Source organism: Entelurus aequoreus, linkage group LG03, assembly GCF_033978785.1.
Source record: "Entelurus aequoreus isolate RoL-2023_Sb linkage group LG03, RoL_Eaeq_v1.1, whole genome shotgun sequence".
In the NCBI taxonomy this organism is placed as follows: Eukaryota; Metazoa; Chordata; class Actinopteri; order Syngnathiformes; family Syngnathidae; genus Entelurus; species Entelurus aequoreus.
The window spans coordinates 3842613-3863437 of NC_084733.1; the positions used below are offsets into that span (position 1 = coordinate 3842613).

At 36.2% G+C, this 20825-nt stretch overlaps 1 protein-coding gene across 1 annotated transcript in view; it reads right to left on the reverse strand.

Moving 5' to 3' along the window:
- crip2 (cysteine-rich protein 2) overlaps window positions 1-4116 on the reverse strand; it is a 67213-nt gene extending 63097 nt beyond the window's left edge. Inside the window, exon 1 of the mRNA XM_062040972.1 lies at window positions 3961-4116. Coding sequence (XP_061896956.1) covers window positions 3961-4003 — 43 coding nt within the window. The 5' untranslated portion in view covers window positions 4004-4116. The remainder of the gene's footprint in view (window positions 1-3960) is intronic.
- Window positions 4117-20825: the final 16709 nt, after the last annotated feature.

Genomic DNA, 20825 nt, shown 5'->3' on the forward strand with positions numbered 1-20825 from the left:
CAAGACACTTTACCCACCTGCTCCCAGTGCCACCCACACTGGTTTAAATGTAACTTAGATATTGGGTTTCACAATGTAAAGCGCTTTGAGTCACTTGAGAAAAAGCGCTATATAAATGTAATTCACTTCACACACAAGGTTTTCTACACCAAAATTAATCTATTTATTCAACTTCTTCTTCTCCACATTTTGGCGCGCTCTACCTTCCACATTTTTAATCAGATTCCAACCGTTCCAACTTCAAACTGTTCGCAAATTGACAAATTCCAAAAAATTCCCAGATTTCCCAGAATTCCAGGTTTTCCGGGACATTTTTCCCATTCAAAATGAATTGGCCATTTTTCAATCTTCCACCATTTCCACATTTTTCAACCGATTCAAACCATTCCACCTTCACCGCATTCCACCATCCTGGAAATTTAAACAACTTTTTTTTCCAAATTCAAAAAAATTCCAGGATTTTCCAGAATTCCTGGTTTTCCAAAGCCCTATTTCCACCCTTTTTTCTGGCGACTACTCCTTCCACATTTTTCAACCCACTTCAAGCGTTCCACCGTCAAATCATTCTTCTTAATCAGGACAAAAAAACAAAGTTGTTTTTTTAACTGGAAAAATTCCCGATTTTCCCGAAATTCCAGGACTCCCGTAATACCATTTCTCAATTAAAAATGTTACTACTTCAACATTTCTCGACCGTTTTGAAAAATTCCAACACCAACACCAACTCATTCACAATTTTTAGCATTTTCCCCCAAATTCCAGAAATTCCCTAATATCATTTACTACTTCAACATTTCTTGCCCGATCTAAACAATTCCAACACCAACCAATTCAGCTCATTCAGGACCATCATTTTTCAAAAAAATCACGCTTTTCCCAAATTTCCAGGAAGTTCCCATTGAAATTAATGGGACATTTTTCCAAGTTGCACAATTCCCACATTTTTCAACCTATTAAAACCATTCCAACATCAAAACATTCCACTCAGCCTGGACATTCAAACTAACATTTTTTCAAGTTCCAAACCAAATTCCGTTTTTCCTGAAAATTCAAACCATTCCAACCTTCAAACCATTTCAACATTCACCCTACATTCCATTAGCATTTCAGTTCAGCGTCAGCTCTTCAACATTCAAACCGTTCCAACTTCAAACTGTTCATCCTATTGGGGAATCGTGGGCTTTCCCTTGACAAATGACGAAAATTCCCAGATTTTCCACAATTCCAGGTTTTCCGGTACATTTTTCAAAATGTATTGGCCATTTTTCAAACTTCCACCATTTCCACATTTTTCAAACCATTCAAATCATTCCACCTTCAACACATTCCACCATCCTGGAAATTCCAACTACTTTTTTGTCCAAGTTCAAAAAAATTCCAGGATTTTCCAGAAATCCTCGTTTTCCAAAGCCCTATTTCCACCCTTTTTTCTGGCGACTACTCCTTCCACATTTTTCAACCCACTTCAAGCGTTCCACCGTCAAATCATTCTTCTCAATCAAAGACAAAAGAACAAAGTTTTTTTTTTAACTGGAAAAATTCCCGATTTTCCCGAAATTCCAGGACTCCCGTAATACCATTTCTCAATTAAAAATGTTACTACTTCAACATTTCTCGACCGTTTTGAAAAATTCCAACACCAACACCAACTCATTCCCAATTTTTAGCATTTTCCCCCAAATTCCAGAAATTCCCTAATACCATTTACTACTTCAACATTTCTTGCCCGATCTAAACAATTCCAACACCAACCAATTCAGCTCATTCAGGACCATCATTTTTCAAAAAATCCCGCTTTTCCCAAATTTCCAGGAAGTTCCCATTGAAATTAATGGGACCTTTTTCCAAGTTGCATAATTCCCACATTTTTCAACCTATTAAAACCATTCCAACATCAACACATTCCACTCATCCTGGACATTCAAACTAACAATTTTCCAAGTTCCAAACCAAATTCCGTTTTTCCTGAAAATTCAAACTCTTCAACATTCAAACCATTTCAACATTCACCCTACATTCCATTAGCATTTCAGTTCAGCGTCAGCTCTTCAACATTCAAACCGTTCCAACTTCAAACTGTTCAGCGTATTGGGGAATCGTGGGCTTTCCCTTGACAAATGACAAAAATTCCCAGATTTTCCCACAATTCCAGGTTTTCCGGTACATTTTTCCCCATTCAAAATGTATTGGCCATTTTTCAAACTTCCACCATTTCCACATTTTTCAAACCATTTAAATCATTCCACCTTCAACACATTCCACCATCCGGGAAATTCCAACTACTTTTTTGTACAAATTCAAAAAAAATTCCAGGATTTTCCAGAAATCCTGGTTTTCCAAAGCCCTATATCCACCCTTTTTTTTTACTGGCGACTACTCCTTCCACATTTTTCAACCCACTTCAACCGTTCCACTGTCAAAACATTCCTCTTAATCAGGACAAAAAAACTAAGTAGTTTTTTGAAGTGGAAACATTCCCGATTTTCCCGAAATTCCAGGACTTCCGTAATACCATCTCTCAATTAAAAATGTTACTACTTCAACATTTCTCGACCGATTTGAAAAATTCCAACACCAACACCAACTCATTTACAAATTTTAGCGTTTTCCCACAAATTCCAGAAATTCCCTAATATCATTTACTACTTCAACATTTCTTGCCCGATCTAAACAATTCCAACACCAACCAATTCAGCTCATTCAGGACCATCATTTTTCAGAAAATCCCGCTTTTCCCAAATTTCCAGGAAGTTCCCATTGAAATTAATGGGACATTTTTCCAAGTTGCACAATTCCCACATTTTTCAACCTATCAAAACCTTTCCAACATCAAAACATTCCACTCAGCCTGGACATTCAAACTAACAATTTTCCAAGTTCCAAACCAAATTCCGTTTTTCCTGGAAATTCAAACTCTTCAACATTCAAACCATTCCAACATTCACCCTACATTCCATTAGCATTTCAGTTCAGAGTCAGCTCTTCAACATTCAAACCGTTCCAACTTCAAACTGTTCAGCCTATTGGGGAATCGTGGGCTTTCCCTTGACAAATGATGAAAATTCCCAGATTTTCCACAATTCAAGGTTTTCCGGTACATTTTTCAAAATGTATTGGCCATTTTTCAAACTTCCACCATTTCCATATTTTTCGAACCATTCAAATCATTCCACCTTCAACACATTCCACCATCCTGGAAATTCCAACTACTTTTTTGTCCAAGTTAAAAAAAAATCCAGGATTTTCCATAAATCCTGGTTTTCCAAAGCCCTATATCCACCCTTTTTTTTTTTTACTGGCGACTACTCCTTCCACATTTTTTCAACCCACTTCAACCGTTCCACTGTCAAAACATTCCTCTTAATCAGGACAAAAAAACAACGTTTTTTGAAATGGAAACATTCCCGATTTTCCCGAAATTCCAGGACTCCCGTAATACCATTTCTCAATTAAAAATGTTACTACTTCAACATTTCTCGACCGATTCGAAAAATTCCAACACCAACTCATTTACAATTTTTAGCATTTTCCCAAAAATTCCCTTATACCATTTTCTGCGTTTCCGCCTGAAAGGCAGGGCAAGGGTAAGCCAAGGACTAATAGGCATTGTGGGCAATGTAGAAAAATCCGAACCCCTCTATAAACACAAAACCATTTTTTGTAGTAGTATTTTTATAAAGTGCGGCGGGCCTTCAAAGACATGCTGCGGGCCACAAATGGCCCCCTGGCTGCACTTTGGACACCCCTCTAGCTGATGAATGAATACATCCATCCATTCATTTTCTTCCTCTCGTCACTTAGTACAATGCCATTCGAACCTAGCAAATGTTGTTTAGGAGCCATTTAGCGCTAGTTTCAAGTAAGAATATGAGCCACTATAGCAGCATGTTTAGCTAACATCATGTCACAATAGTCATTCATTTTCACAGCCGTGGATTCAACAAAGCCTCAATTACTCACCAAAGTAGACCGTCTTGTCACACTTGGGGCATTTCGAAGACATGTTCGGCGCAGTTTGACGGCGCTAAAAGTGTCTGCTTGGTGGGGTTCTGGAGCGTCAAAGACGTGCACCTTGTGTGTGTGTGTGTGTGTGTGCTGTGGTGTCCACTACACGAGCAATGTCCCGCGCGGCTCAGCCATGCGCATCTATTCGCTCAACCGCTGCTCATTTGCATAACCGCGCCCCCACCATGCCCGCGCTGGCGATGCGTTCAGGTGCATCGGGAAATATCACGACTGGGAGATAGGCAGTTAGATGTTATGTACGTGTAATCTTGAAGTAAATGTATATATATATATATACATATATATATATATATATATATATATATATATATATATATATATATATATATATATATATATATATATATATATATATATATATATATATATATATATATATATATATATATACACACTACCGTTCAAAAGTTTGGGGTCACATTGAAATGTCCTTATTTTTGAAGGAAAAGCACTGTACTTTTCAATGAAGATAACTTTAAACTAGTCTTAACTTGAAAGAAATACACTCTATACATTGCTAATGTGGTAAATGACTATTCTAGCTGCAAATGTCTGGTGTTTGGTGCAATATCTACATAGGTGTATAGAGGCCCATTTCCAGCAACTATCACTCCAGTGTTCTAATGGTACAATGTGTTTGCTCATTGGCTCAGAAGGCTAATTGATGATTAGAAAACCCTTGTGCAATCATGTTCACACATATGAAAACAGTTTAGCTCGTTACAGAAGCTACAAAACGGACCTTCCTTTGAGCAGATTGAGTTTCTGGAGCATCACATTTGTGGGGTCAATTAAACGCTCAAAATGGCCAGAAAAAGAGAACTTTCATCTGAAACTCGACAGTCTATTCTTGTTCTTAGAAATGAAGGCTCAAACACAAAATTGTTTGGGTGACCCCAAACTTTTGAACGGTAGTATATATATATATATATATATATATATATATATATATATATATATATATATATATATATATTAGGGATGTCCGATAATATCGGCCTGCCAATATTATCGGCCGATAAATGCGTTAAAATGTAATATCGGAAATTATCTGTATCGTTTTTTTATTATCTGTATCGTTTTTTTTTTTTATTTTTTTTTATTTATTAATTTTTTTTTTTTATTAAATCAACATAAAAAACACAAGATACACTTACAATTAGTGCACCAACCCAAAAAACCTCCCTCCCCCCATTTCTTTCTGTTATTAATATTCTGGTTCCTACATTATCTTAACGTCATTGGTCTTAGCGAAACCTGGCTCAAACCGGACGAATTTTTTGCGCTCAATGAGGCATCTCCTCCTAACTATACGAATGCGCATGTTGCCCGCCCTCTTAAAAGGGGAGGGGGTGTCGCACTAATATACAATGAAAATTTCAACCTTACCCCTAACCTAAATAATAAATATAAATCGTTTGAGGTGCTTACTATGAGGTCTGTCACACCGCTACCTCTCGACCTGGCTGTTATCTACCGCCCCCCTGGGCCCTATTCGGACTTTATCAGTGAATTCTCAGAGTTCGTTGCTGATCTAGTGACGCACGCCGACAATATAATCATAATGGGGGACTTTAATATCCATATGAATACCCCATCGGACCCTCAGTGCGTGGCGCTCCAAACCATAATTGATAGCTGTGGTCTTACACAAATAATACATGAACCCACGCATCGCAACGGTAATACAATAGATCTAGTGCTTGTCAGGGGTGTCACCACCTCCAAAGTTATGATACTTCCATATACTAAAGTAATGTCCGATCATTACCTTATAAAATTTGAAGTTTTGACTCTTTGTCAACAAGCTAATAATAATAATAACTGCTATAGCGGCCGCAACATTAATGCTGCCACAACGATGACTCTTGCTGACCTACTGCCTTCGGTAATAGCACCATTCCCAAATTATGTCGGCTCTATTGATAAACTCACTAACAACTTTGACGATGCCTTGCGCGAAATTATTGATAGTATAGCACCGCTAAAGCAAAAAAGGGCCCCTAAAAGGCGCACCCCATGGTTTACAGAAGAAATTAGAGCTCATAAATTATCATGTAGAAAACTGGAACGCAAATGGCGCGCGACTAAACTTGAGGTTTTCCATCAAGCATGGAGTGATAGTTTAATAACTTATAAACGCATGCTTACCTTAGCTAAAGCTAAATACTACTCAAATCTCATCCGCCTCAACAAAAACGATCCTAAATTTCTGTTTAGTACAGTAGCATCGCTAACCCAACAAGGGACTCCTCCCAGTAGCTCCACCCACTCGGCAGATGATTTTATGAATTTCTTTAATAAGAAAATTGAACTCATTAGAAAGGAGATTAAAGACAACGCATCCCAGCTACAACTGGGCTCTATTAACACAAATACGACTGTATATACGACGGACACTGCCCTCCAAAATAGTCTCTCTATTTTTGATGAAATAACATTAGAGGAATTATTACAGCGTGTAAGTGGGATAAAACAAACAACATGTTTACTTGACCCACTTCCTGGGAAACTTATCAAGGAACTGTTTGTATTATTAGGTCCATCAGTGTTAAATATTATAAACTTATCACTTTCCTCCGGCACTGTTCCTCTAGCATTCAAAAAAGCGGTTATTCATCCTCTGCTCAAAAGACCTAACCTCGATCCTGACCTCATGGTAAACTACCGACCGGTCTCCCACCTTCCGTTTATTTCCAAAATTCTCGAAAAAACTGTTGCACAGCAGCTAAATGAACACTTAGTGACTAACAATCTCTGTGAACCTTTTCAATCCGGTTTCAGGGCAAATCACTCTACGGAGACAGCCCTCGCAAAAATGACTAATGATCTATTGCTAACGATGGATTCTGATGCGTCATCTATGTTGCTGCTTCTTGATCTTAGCGCCGCTTTCGATACCGTCGATCATAATATTTTATTAGAGCGTATCAAAACACGTATTGGTATGTCAGACTTAGCCTTGTCTTGGTTTAACTCTTATCTTACTGACAGGATGCAGTGCGTCTCCCATAACAATGTGACCTCGGACTATGTCAAGGTAACGTGCGGAGTTCCCCAGGGTTCGGTTCTTGGCCCTGCACTCTTTAGTATTTACATGCTGCCGCTGGGTGACATCATACGCAAGTACGGTGTTAGCTTTCACTGTTATGCTGATGACACTCAACTCTACATGCCCCTAAAGCTGACCAACACGCCGGACTGTAGTCAGCTGGAGGCGTGTCTTAATGAAATTAAACAATGGATGTCCGCAAACTTTTTGCAACTCAACGCTAAGAAAACGGAAATGCTGATTATCGGTCCTGCTAGACACCAACATCTATTTAATAATACCACCTTAACATTTGACAACCAAACAATTAAACAAGGAGACTCGGTAAAGAATCTGGGTATTATCTTCCACCCAACTCTCTCGTTTGAGTCACACATTAAGAGTGTTACTAAAACGGCCTTCTTTCATCTCCGTAATATCGCTAAAATTCGTTCCATCTTGTCCACTAGCGACGCTGAGATCATTATTCATGCGTTCGTTACGTCTCGTCTCGATTACTGTAACGTATTATTTTCGGGCCTCCCTATGTCTAGCATTAAAAGATTACAGTTGGTACAAAATGCGGCTGCAAGGCTTTTGACAAAAACAAGAAAGTTTGATCATATTACGCCTATACTGTATATACCTTTATATACATATATACATACCTATACTGGCTCACTTGCACTGGCTTCCTGTGCACCTAAGATGCGACTTTAAGGTTTTACTACTTACGTATAAAATATTACACGGTTTAGCTCCAGCCTATCTCGCCGATTGTATTGTACCATATGTCCCGACAAGAAATCTGCGTTCAAAGAACTCCGGCTTATTAGTGATTCCCAGAGCCAAAAAAAAGTCTGCGGGCTATAGAGCGTTTTCTATTCGGGCTCCAATACTATGGAATGCCCTCCCGGTAACAGTTAGAGATGCTACCTCAGTAGAAGCATTTAAGTCCCATCTTAAAACTCATTTGTATAATCTAGCCTTTAAATAGACCCCCCCTTTTTTTAGACCAGTTGATCTGCCGTTTCTTTTCTTCTCTCCTCTTCTCCCCTGTCCCTTGCGAGGGGGAGTTGCATAGGTCCGGTGGCCATGGATGAAGTGCTGGCTGTCCAGAGCCGGGACCCCGGGTGGACCACTAGCCTGTGCATCGGTTGGGGACATCTCTGCGCTGCTGACCCGTCTCCGCTCGGGATGGTTTCCTGTTGGCCCCGCTGTGGACTGGACTCCCGCTGATGTGTTGGATCCACTGTGGACTGGACTTTCACAATGTTATGTCAGACCCACTCGACATCCGTTGCTTTCGGTCTCCCCTAGAGGGGGGGGGGTTACCCACATATGCGGTCCTCTCCAAGGTTTCTCATAGTCATTCACCGACGTCCCACTGGGGTGAGTTTTTCCTTGCCCGTATGTGGGCTCTGTACCGAGGATGTCGTTGTGGCTTGTACAGCCCTTTGAGACACTTGTGATTTAGGGCTATATAAATAAACATTGATTGATTGATTGATTATATATCAATATATATATCAGTCTACCCCAGGGCAGTTGTGGCTACGAAAGTAGCTTACCACCACCAGGTGTGAATGAATGATGGGTTTTTAACATGTAAAGCGACTTTGGGTACTTAGAAAAGCGCTATATAAATCCCAGGTATTATTATTATTATTATATCAATACAGTTTGCAAGGGATACAGTCCGTAAGCACACATGATTGTGCGTGCTGCTGGTCCACTAATAGTACTAACCTTTAACAGTTAATTTTACTCATTTTCATTAATTACTAGTTTCTATGTAACTGTTTTTATATTGTTTTACTTTCTTTTTTATTAAAGAAAATGTTTTCAATTTAGTTATCTTATTTATTTTTATTTTTTTTAAAGTACCTTATCTTCACCATACATAGTTGTCCAAATTAGGCATAATAATGTGTTAATTCCACGACTGTATATATCGGTTGATATCGGTATCGGTTGATATCGGTATCGGTAATTAAAGAGTTGGACAATATCGGAATATCGGATATCAGCAAAAAGTCATTATCGGACATCCCTAATATATATATATATATATATATATATATATATATATATATATATATATATATATATATATATATATATATATATATATATATATATATATATATATATCTATATATATATATATATATAGATAGATATATATATATATATATATATATATATATATATATATATATATATATATATATATATATATATATATATATATATATATATATATATATATATATATATATATATATATATATAAGAAATACTTGAATTCCAGTGAATTCCAGCTATATATATATATATATATATATATATATATATATATATATATATATATATATATATATATATATATATATATATATATATATATATATATATATATATATATATATATATATATATATATATATATATATAAATGTGAAAGTAACATTTTGTAGCAAAGGGGGAAGCAAAATAATATTCACATCTTCTGAAAATGATTCTTATATATAAGCATTTCAAAACTCTGATGATATTTAAAAGAAACACTATTTTTAATCACTGCCTTCTTGGTTTGCCAACTATTTGACCCTCTTTGATTAACTAGATGAGGTAATTCCTGAAGGAATTGTGTGTGAATGCTCCAATGCTGAAGTTCATCTAAAATCTTGGATTTTTTTTTAAATTGTTGAAGTAGAGCACACAATTCCCAAACAGGCTGAATATTTTGAAGTTGGAACAGTTTGAATCAGATGAAAAATGTTGAACTTGTGGAACGTTGAAAAATGTTCCATTCTTTTCAATGGGTATTTCCAAAAAATGTGGGGATTTCGGGAAAAGCAGGAATTTTTTTGAAAATGGTAAATGGTACATTTTTTTCAAATTGGTCGAGAAATATTGAAGTAGTAACATGTTGAATTGAGAAATTGTATTACGGAATTCCTGCAATTTCGGGGAAATTGGGAATTTTTCCAGTTCAAAAATCAACTTCGTTTTTTTTGTCCTGATTAAGAGGAATGTTTTGACGGTGGAACGGTTGAAATGCGTTGAAAAATGTGGAAGGAGTAGTCGACAGAAAAAAGAGTGGAAATAGGGCTTTGGAAAACCAGGAATTCTGGAAAAATCCTGGAATTTTTTTGAATTTTGAAAAAAAAAATAGTTTAAATTTCCAGGATGGTGGAATGTGGTGAAGGTGGAATGGTTTGAATCGGTTGAAAAATGTGGAAATGGTGGAAGTTTGAAAAATGGCCAGTTCATTTTAAATGGGAAAAATGTCCCGGAAAACCTGGAATTCTGGAAAATCCTGTAATTTTTTTGAATTTGGGTGTACTCCGCCTTCCGCCCGATTGTAGCTGAGATAGGCTCCAGCGCCCCCCGCGACCCCAAAGGGAATAAGCGGTAGAAAATGGATGGATGGATGGATGGAAAAAAAAAGTAGTTTACATTTCCAGGATGGTGGAATGTGGTGACGGTGGAATGGTTTGAATCGGCTGAAAAATGTGGAAACGGTGGAAGTTTGAAAAATGGCCAATTAATTTTGAATGGGAAAAATATCCGGGAAAATCTGAAATTCTGGGAAATCCTGGAATTGTTTTTAATTTGGAAAAAAAAGTAGTTTAAATTTCCAGGATGGTGTAATGTGGTGACGGTGGAATGGTTTGAATCGGTTGAAAAATGTGGAAATGGTGGAAGTTTCAAAAATGGCCAATTCATTTTTAACGGGAAAAATGTCCCGGAAAACCTGGAATTCTGGAAAATCCTGGAATTTTTTTGAATTTGGAAAAAAAAAGTAGTTTAAATTTCCAGGATGGTGGAATGTGGTGATGGTGGAATGGTTTGAATTGGTTGAAAAATGTGGAAATGGTGGAAGTTTGAAAAACGGCCAATTCAATTTGAATGGGAAAAATGTCCCGGGAAACCTGGAATTCTTTTAAATCCTGGAATTTTTTTTTTAATTTGGAAAAAAAGTAGTTTAAATTACCAGGATGGTGGAATGTGGTGAAGGTGGAACGGTTTGAATCGGTTGAAAAATGTGGAAGTATGAAAAATGGCCAATTAATTTTGAATGGGAAAAATGTCCCGGAAAACCTGGAATTCTGGAAAATCCTTGAATTTTTTTGAATTTGGAAAAAAAAAGTAGTTTAAATTTCCAGGATGGTGGAATGTGGTGAAGGTGGAATGGTTTAAATCGGTTGAAAAATGTGGAAGTATGAAAAATGGCCAATTCATTTTGAATGGGAAACATTTCCTGTAAAACCTGGAATTCTGGAAAATCATGGAATTTTTTTTAAATGTGGAAAAAAATTAGTTTAAATTTCCAGGATGGTGGAATGTGGTGAAGGTGGAATGGTTTGAATCGGTTGACAAATGTGGAAATGGTGGAAGTTTGAAAAATGGCCAATTCATTTTGAATGGGAAAAAATGTCCCGGAAAACCTTGAATTCTGGAAAATCCTGGAATTTTTTTTAAATTTGGAAAAAAGGTAGTTTAAATTTCCAGGATGGTGGAATGTGGTGAAGGTGGAATGGTTTGAATCGGTTGAAAAATGTGGAAATGGTGGAAATTTGAAAAATGGCCAGTTCATTTTGAATGGGAAAAATTTCCCGGGAAACCTGGAATTCTGGAATTTTTTTAAATTTGGAAATAAAGTAGTATAAATTAACAGGATGGTGGAATGTGGTGAAGGTGGAATGGTTTGAATTGGCTGAAAAATGTGGAAATGGTGGAAGTTTGAAAAATGGCCAATTAATTTTGAATGGGAAAAATGTCCTGTAAAACCTGGAATTCTGGAAAATCCTGGAATTTTTTTTAAATTTGAAAAAAAAGTAGTGTAAACTTCCAGGATGGTGGAATGTAGTGAAGGTTAAATGGTTTGAATCGGTTGAAAAATGTGGAAATGGTGGAAGTTTGAAAAATGGCCAGTTCATTTTGAATGGGAAACATTTCCCGGGAAACCTGGAATTCTGGAATTTTTTTAAATTTGGAAATAAAGTAGTATAAATTAACAGGATGGTGGAATGTGGTGAAGGTTAAATGGTTTGAACCGGCTGAAAAATGTGGAAATGGGGGAAGTTTGAAAAATGGCCAATTCATTTTGAATGGGAAAAATGTCCTGTAAAACCTGGAATTATGGAAAATTATGGAATTTTTTTTAAATTTGGAAAAAAAATAGTTTAAATTTCCAGGATGGTGGAATGTGGTGAAGGTGGAATGGTTTGAATTGGCTGAAAAATGTGGAAATGGTGGAAGTTTGAAAAATGGCCAGTTCATTTTGAATGGGAAAAATGTCCTGTAAAACCTGGAATTCTGGAAAATCATGGAATTTTTTTTAAATTTGGAAAAAAATTAGTTTAAATTTCCAGGATGGTGGAATGTTATGAAGGTGGAATGGTTTGAATCGGTTGAAAAATGTGGAAACGGTGGAAGTTTCAAAAATGGCCAATTAATTTTGAATGTGAAAAATGTCCCGGAAAACCTGGAATTTTGGAAAATCCTGGAATTTTTTTTAAATTTGGAAAAAAAGTAGTTTAAATTTCCAGGATGGTGGAATGTGGTGAAGGTTAAATGGTTTGAATCGGTTGAAAAATGTGGAAATGGTGGAAGTTTGAAAAATGGCCAGTTCATTTTGAATGGGAAAAATGTCCCGGGAAACCTGGAATTCTGGAAAATCGTAACGATTGGAATCGGATGAAAAATGTGTAAGGTAGAGCGCGCCAAAATGTGGAGAAGAAGAAGAAGTTGAATAAATAGATGAATGTTGGTGTAGAAAACCTCGGAACATTCACACAATAAATGAAATCACTGACAGAATATTGCAGGTGTAATCGTTGAGTGCAAATTGCAAAGTTAATTTTTACGAGCATCAATGAAAGGCAGCATGATAGTCTCTCCAGGCAGGAAATCATTTAAGTAAAGCAGAAAAAAAGAGTCAACTGGCTCTTTCCTTCTTCCCACAGTGGAAGTGGGCAGAGTCTGGAATCACAAAGCTGCCTTTGAGAGTCGGTGACCGCTTGGAATTTGTTAGGCAATGGAAGAAGACGCTGACAAGTGGCTTGACATCACCGCCGACATAAAACAACAACAGAAAAAACCCGCCACAAAATGTTCAGGGAGGCTGGCTAATTAAAAAAAAAAAAGCATCCCACTCACAGTTGGTTATCAGCAGTGGGACTGAGGTCATGTGCTTCACACATAGGTGTCTGCGCTGTCTGCCTGATGACAAAACACAGACGGAATTGGCGCACGTGTGAACCGGCTGATTAGCTCGCCTCCGTTTCCTTCTTCCTGTTTAATAAAAACACATCACACATGAGCAGAAATACAACAAAAACTGCTTGCGGGTCTGTTTTCTACGATTCATGGTCACAGGATGAGGCGTCATACTGCTTTTGAGGGTACAAAGCCGAAGATTTTTACCAACAAATGTTTGCTTTTCTATATACAAACCCCAAAAGCGGTGAAGTTGTCACGTTGTGTAAATGGTAAATAAAAAGAGAATACAACAAATCAACTTATATTCAATTGAATAGACTGCAAAGACAAGATATTTCACGTTCACACTGAGAAACTTTTGTTATTTTTTGCAAATATTAGCTCATTTGGAATTTGAGGCCTGCAACGTGTTTCAAAAAAGCTGGCACGAGGGGCAAAAAAGAGTGATAAAGTTGAGGAATGCTCGTCAAAGACTTATTTGGAACATCCCACAGGTGAACAGGCTAATTGGGAACAGGTGGGTGCCATGATTGGGTGTAAAAGCAGCTTCCGTGAAATGCTCAGTCGTTCACCAACAAGGACGGGGGCGAGGGTCACCACTTTGTCAACAAATGCCCGAGCAAATTGTTGAAGAACAACATTTCTCAACCAAGCTATTGCAAGGAATTTAGGGATTTCACCATCGACGCTCCGTAATATCATCAAAAGGTTCAGAGAATCTGGAGAAATCACTGCAGGTAAGCCATGATATTACGGACCTTCAATCCCTCAGGCGGTACTGCAACAAAAAGCCACATCAGTGTGTAAAGGATATCACCACATGGGCTCAGAAACATTTCAAAAAACCACTGTCAGTAACCACAGTTGGTCGCTACATCTGTAAGTGCAAGTTAAAACTCTACTATGCGAAGCGAAAGCCATTTATCAACAACACCCGGAAATGTCGCCGGCTTCGCTGGGCCCGAGCTCATCTAAGATGGACTCATGCAAAGTGGAAAAGTGTTCCGTGGTCTGACGAGTCCACGTTTCAAATTGTTTTTGGAAACTGTGGACGTCGTGAGGAAAAGAACCATCCGGATTGTTCTAGGGTGAAAGTGTAAAAGGCAGCGTGTGTGATGGTATGGGGGTGTATTAGTGGCCAAGACATGGGTAACTTAATGCTGAAAGGTACATACAGCTTTTGGAGCAACTTATGTTGCCATCCAAGCAACGTTACCATGGACGCCCCTGCTTATTTCAGCAAGACAATGCCGATCACGTGGCTTTTGTAGAGGAATTTTGGTGTAGAAAACCTTATGTGGAGCATTCACACAATTATTCCCAAAAACTATTGCAGAATATGACAACAGTTTCAACTGAAGTGAACTGTACGCTTGGTGGTGAAGAGGCGTGTTTAGTCGGAGGGGTGCTGTGGTGTGCTGCGGTGCGGTCACAGACATCAGGAGCACTTTTTGTTGCCACTTCAGCTGTGGCACACCGGCAGAGGACAAGGGAAGGTGGAATACGAGGAGGACACGGCAATGTTCTCTCGCTGTGCTTCAGTGGACACCTGCACTGTGGAATCAACACTGTATCACACTAATGAACACTGTATCACACTAATCAACACTCTATCACACTAATCAAAACTCTGTCACGCTGGTTTTCATTGAGGGCCACATCGCAGTTCTGGTTGCCCTCAGAGGGCCACTTTTAACAATGAGTAATATATCAATATACATGTATATTGATATGATATTTTTTTACATAAGCTGCAAAAATAATATTACAATTTTACTTTAAAAACTGGCAGCTCAGTCACCAGAATTTTACAGTAAAAGCAGTGTTTTTTTTACAGCATGTGAAAAAATGTAATAAATGGAATGGAATGGAGAAACAATACCACTGTTTTAGCGGTAGAATTCAAGCAACAGAGCTGCCAGTTTTTGTTACTTTTTTACTAGGGATGTCCGATAATGGCTTTTTGCCGATATCCGATATTCCGATATTGTCCAACTCTTTAATTACCGATACCGATATCAACCGATACCGATATCAACCGATATATGCAGTCGTGGAATTAACACATTATTATGCCTAATTTGGACAACCAGGTATGGTGAAGATAAGGTACTTTTTAAAAAAAATTAGTAAAATAAGATAAATAAATTAAAAACATTTTCTTGAATAAAAAAGAAAGTAAAACAATATAAAAACAGTTACATAGAAACTAGTAATGAATGAAAATGAGTAAAATTAACTGTTAAAGGTTAGTACTATTAGTGGAGCAGCAGCACGCACAATCATGTGTGCTTACGGACTGTATCCCTTGCAGACTGTATTGATATATATTGATATATAATGTAGGAAGCAGAATATTAATAACAGAAAGAAACAACCCTTTTGTGTGAATGAGTGTAAATGGGGGAGGGAGGTTTTTTGGGTTGGTGCACTAATTGTAAGTGTATCTTGTGTTTTTTATGTGGATTTAATAAAAAAAATAAAATACAATTAAAAAAAATTTAAAAAACGATACAGATAATAAAAAAAACTGATACCGATAATTTCCGATATTACATTTTAACGCATATATCGGCATCTCTACTTTTTACCCTAAAATCTTATTGTTTTTTTTTGTTTGTTTTATAATGTTTTAGTGTCCAAAGTTGATTTTACAGTAAAATACTCCAGTTGGCGGAATTTTACAGTAAAAGCAGTGTTTTTTTTACAGCATATAAAAAAATGTAATAAATGGAATGGAATGGAGAAACAATACCACTGTTTTAGCGGTAGAATTCAAGCAACAGAGCTGCCAGTTTTTGTTTCTTTTTACCGTAAAATCTTATTGTTTTAATGTTTTTGTTTTGTTTGTTTTTATAATGTTTTAGTGTCCAAAGTTGATTTTACGGTAAAATACTGCAGTCTGCGGAATTTTACAGTAAAAGCAGTGGGTTTTTTACAGCATATACATTTTTTTTTATAAATGGAATGGAATGGAGAAACAATACCGTAAAATCAGATTTTTTTAATGTTGTTTTTTTGTTTGTTTTATAATGTTTTAGTGTCCAAAGTTAATTTTACGGTAAAATACTCCAGTCGGCGGAATTTTACAGTAAAAGCAGTGGTTTTTTTACAGCATATAAAACAATTTAATAAATGGAATGGAATGGAGAAACAATACCACTGTTTTAGTGGTAGAATTCAATCAACAGAGCTGCCAGTTTTTGTTTCTTTTTACCGTAAAATCTTATTGTTTTAATGTTTTTTTGTGTGTTTTATAATGTTTTAGTGTCCAAAGTTGATTTTACGGTAAAATACTCCAGTCGCCGGAATTTTACAGTAAAAGCAGTGGGTTTTTTACAGCATATAAAAAAATGGAATAAATGGAATGGAATGGAGAAACAATACCACTGTTTTAGCGGTAGAATTCAAGCAACAGAGCTGCCAGTTTTTTGTTAGTTTTTTTTACCGTAAAATCTGATTGTTTTCATGGTTTTTTTTGTTTTTTTTTACAATGTTTTAGTGTCCAAAGTTGATTGTACAGTAAAATACTCCAGTCGGCGGAATTTAACCGTAAAATCTATCGTCAATTTTACAGTCTACAATTTGACTGATAATTTGTTTTGAAATCATAAGTCAAGCAGATATTTAAGTACAGTACTTATCGTTATTTTAACAAAAGTAATTTTTGGAATACATGATAATGTAATATTTTGATTTTGATAATATTGAATTTGAAAAGATACGCAATTGCATGCAGTACATGATTTTTGATGTCAAGAGGGAAAGAAAAAATATATTTAGCAAGAAAAGATAGAAGCATTTTATTAACGCATATTATTTACGGGCTTTCGCGGGCCACATGAAATAATCCAGATTTGGAGCGTATTATATATTTTTTTTAAATGTAAAAAAATGAAAAAAGATTTGGTGATGCTAAAAAATATCGATGTAATCATTGTATAATAGACTAGATACGCTCCTGTACTTGGTATCATTACAGTGTAGATCCACCCATGGCATTTGTTTACATTTTGACGCCGGTGAGCTACGGTGTGTTGTGAAGCATGTTTACCTATTCCTCGTCCTGCAGTGATAATGATAATTGTAAGAAACATACTTTATCTGTCGCCATGGAGGCGAGGATTATTGATTTGGAAGTAGCTAAAACACTGTGGATGGACATTAGCCGCTAGCAAACACCTTTATCTTTAGTTTTTCAGCCAAAATGCGTCCATTCTCCCTTTTCTGTCTACACACTGTGTCTGCTTGTAAGTACTCTGTGATTGTGCGCTGTCGAACATGCTCCTCGTGACGATGACGCGCCGTCATGCCCGTTAAAAAAGAGGAACTGGTACTTTTTAGAGGCGGTATAGTACCAAATATGATTCATTTGTATACCGTACAACCCTAGTGCTTAAATTGTTAATCTTTGAATTCAAGGATCTTATAATAAAATGACCTGGGTGGACTCCTCCCCCCTAAAGGGAGGGTCTTAATAATTGAAAACAAAATGTGCAAACGTCATTTAATCCGACGGCCCAGTTCAAGGCCGTGACCCTGCGAGCAGCGGCCGGGTGTTGACGACTACCAGGACACCTGTTCGGAACATTTACCATTCCAAAGGCCCCAGTCGGAGGTGTGCCTCAAGGCCAAACAGGTGCCTTGATGGAGCCCAGACGGTAACAATCCAGATTTGCTTCCTTCCTTTTTTCCTTCCTGTCTAGCGTCGCCCCCCCCCCCCCTCCCCACCACCCCCAACCCCCCTCCCCTTCAAACACAGTCAGCTTTTACAAACGCTGCCATAATCCACATGAGCCACGTGACGCTGTGTGAAGCCCACAGAGCAAACAAGTCCAACCCGACCACGGGCGACTGCTGCCGGGCATTTTGAGGCGAATCAAGAGCACTGCAGAAAAGTCAGTGTTCAAAAACAAGACAAGAAAATACAAAAATGAGGGGTATTTTACTTGAACTAAGCAAAATTATCTGCCAATAGAACAAGAACATTTGGCTTGTCAAGACTTTCCAAAACAAGTCAAATTAGCTAACCTCAATGAACCGTCCGACTGGTTTTAACTAGCTTTTTTTTACCTTATGTTGTATTTTTCCATTGTATATTGTTTGGTAATGCATGTATTCTTTGTATTTTAATTCTGCATGCTCCTATATGGACCCCAGGAAGACTAGCAGTCACCTTGGCGTCAGCTAATGGATAATAAACAATAAACAACCCAAAAATACCTTAAAATGAGTATATTCTCACTAATAACAAGTGCACTTTTCTTGATAGGAAAAACAAATATGAGACCTTTTTTCTCAATATGTTGAAAAATCTTCTTAAATGAAGTAAATGCTAGTGCCATTATCTTGACATAATGATATGCGCTCGGCATTACATTTCTTGCATTTTTCCATGGATAACATGACATCATCGCGCCAAGTGCGTGCTCTTTCAGTCAATTAGTGCGCAAGGAATATATATATATATATATATATATATATATATATATATATATATATATATATATATATATATATATATATATATATATATTAGGGCTGCAACTAACGATTAATTTGATAATCGATTAATCTGTCGATTATTACTTCGATCAATCGATTAATAATCGGATAAAAGAGACAAACTAAATTTCTATCCTATCCAGTATTTTATTGAAAAAAAACAGCATACCGGCACCATACTTATTTTGATTATTGTTTCTCAGCTGTTTGTAAATGTTGCAGTTTATAAATAAAGGTTTATTTTTAAAAAAATGTATAAAAAAAACAAAACAAAAAAACAAAAACAAAAAAACTGCGCATGCGCATAGCAAAGATCCAATGAATCGATGACTAAATTAATCGGCAACTATTTTAATAATCGATTTTAATCGATTTAATCGATTAGTTGTTGCAGCCCTAATATATATATATATATATATATATATATATATATATATATATATATATATATATATATATATATATATATATATATATATATATATATATATATATATATATATATATATATATATATATATATATATATATATATATATATTTACAGCCCGGCCCCCGACCACATTTTTTTTAATTGTAATTTTGAAGAATTCATCTGAATGTTACGGAGCCCCCAATGGGACATGGGGGAAACTATTTTTTTTAATAATTTTATTTTATTGTATTTATTTTTTTAGACATGTATCTCGTGCGCTCGAGAAACTATCTCGTGCGCACGAGAAACTTTCTCGTGCGCACGGGAAACTTTTTATAAAGTTATAAAAAAAAATAAAAAAATTTTTTTTAAATTATTTTTTATTTTTTTTAGACATGTATCTCGTGCGCACGAGAAAGTTTCTCGTGCGCACGGGAAACTTTTTATAAAATTTAAAAAAAAAAATTTAAAAAAAAATTTAATTTTTTTTTTTTTTTTTTAGACATGTATCTTGTGCGCACGAGAAACTTTCTCGTGCGCACGGGAAACTTTTTATAAAGTTATAAAAAAAAATTTAAAAAAATTGTTTTAAATTATTTTTTATTTTTTTTAGACATGTATCTCGTGCGCACGAGAAACTATCTCGTGCGCACAAGATACATGTCTAAAAAAAATAAAATAATAATAATTAAATTTTTTTTCATTTTTTTTATAACTTTATAAAAAGTTTCTCGTGCGCACGAGATACATGTCTAACAAAAATTAAAAAAAAAAAATTAAATTATAAAAAAAATAATTATCCCCCATGTCCCTTTAGAATGGGGCTCCGTAGAATGTGCATGAACTATTTCTGTTCAAAATTGTTCGAAATGTTAAATGTTTAAATATGAACTGTCAGTTTACTGTACTGTGCCAACTGTACTACTATATGAGTACCTCTTTTCTATCGTTTCATTGAAAATAAAACAGCAAAGTCCGTTTGGCTGTCATCTGTTTTAATTATGAGACACAATTGTGTCAAAGTCAGGATTTTTTATTTCACGCTTGAAATAAAAAAATGATTACTTTGAAAAAGTAGTTTTATACTTGTGAGTGTTGATGACACAACAGTTGATATTCTAGTTTCAAGCATGTTTTACTCAATATAGCTCATCAAATCTCAGCAACAAGCTGTAATATCTTACTGACATCATTTAGGACCAAAACACTTAAAACAAGTAAAACACTCTAACATAAAATCTGCTTAGTGAGAAGAATGATCTTATCAGACAGAAAATAAGTAAATATCACCCTTATTTGACATATTTCATCTTACTTAGATGTCACTTTTTGCAGTGAGGTTTTGACATTTCTTTTGAAACTAATCTAAATTCTGCGTTTGCTCTTTCTGAAGTCACGTTGTGTGATCACGTGCACGTCTGAGCGTTCATTATTGAAACGTTCCCACAACACCTCTTCATGGGTGGGGGCTTATTTTGGAGAGAGCTATGTTTAGGAGCAGGAGGAGCTTTCTCAGACAATGATAAGATGCAAAAGGACAGACTGAAAGTGTTCACTGAGATTCAAATGGACCGATACGTTATCTGGTTGGATAAGACTAAAGTGGTTTGTTTC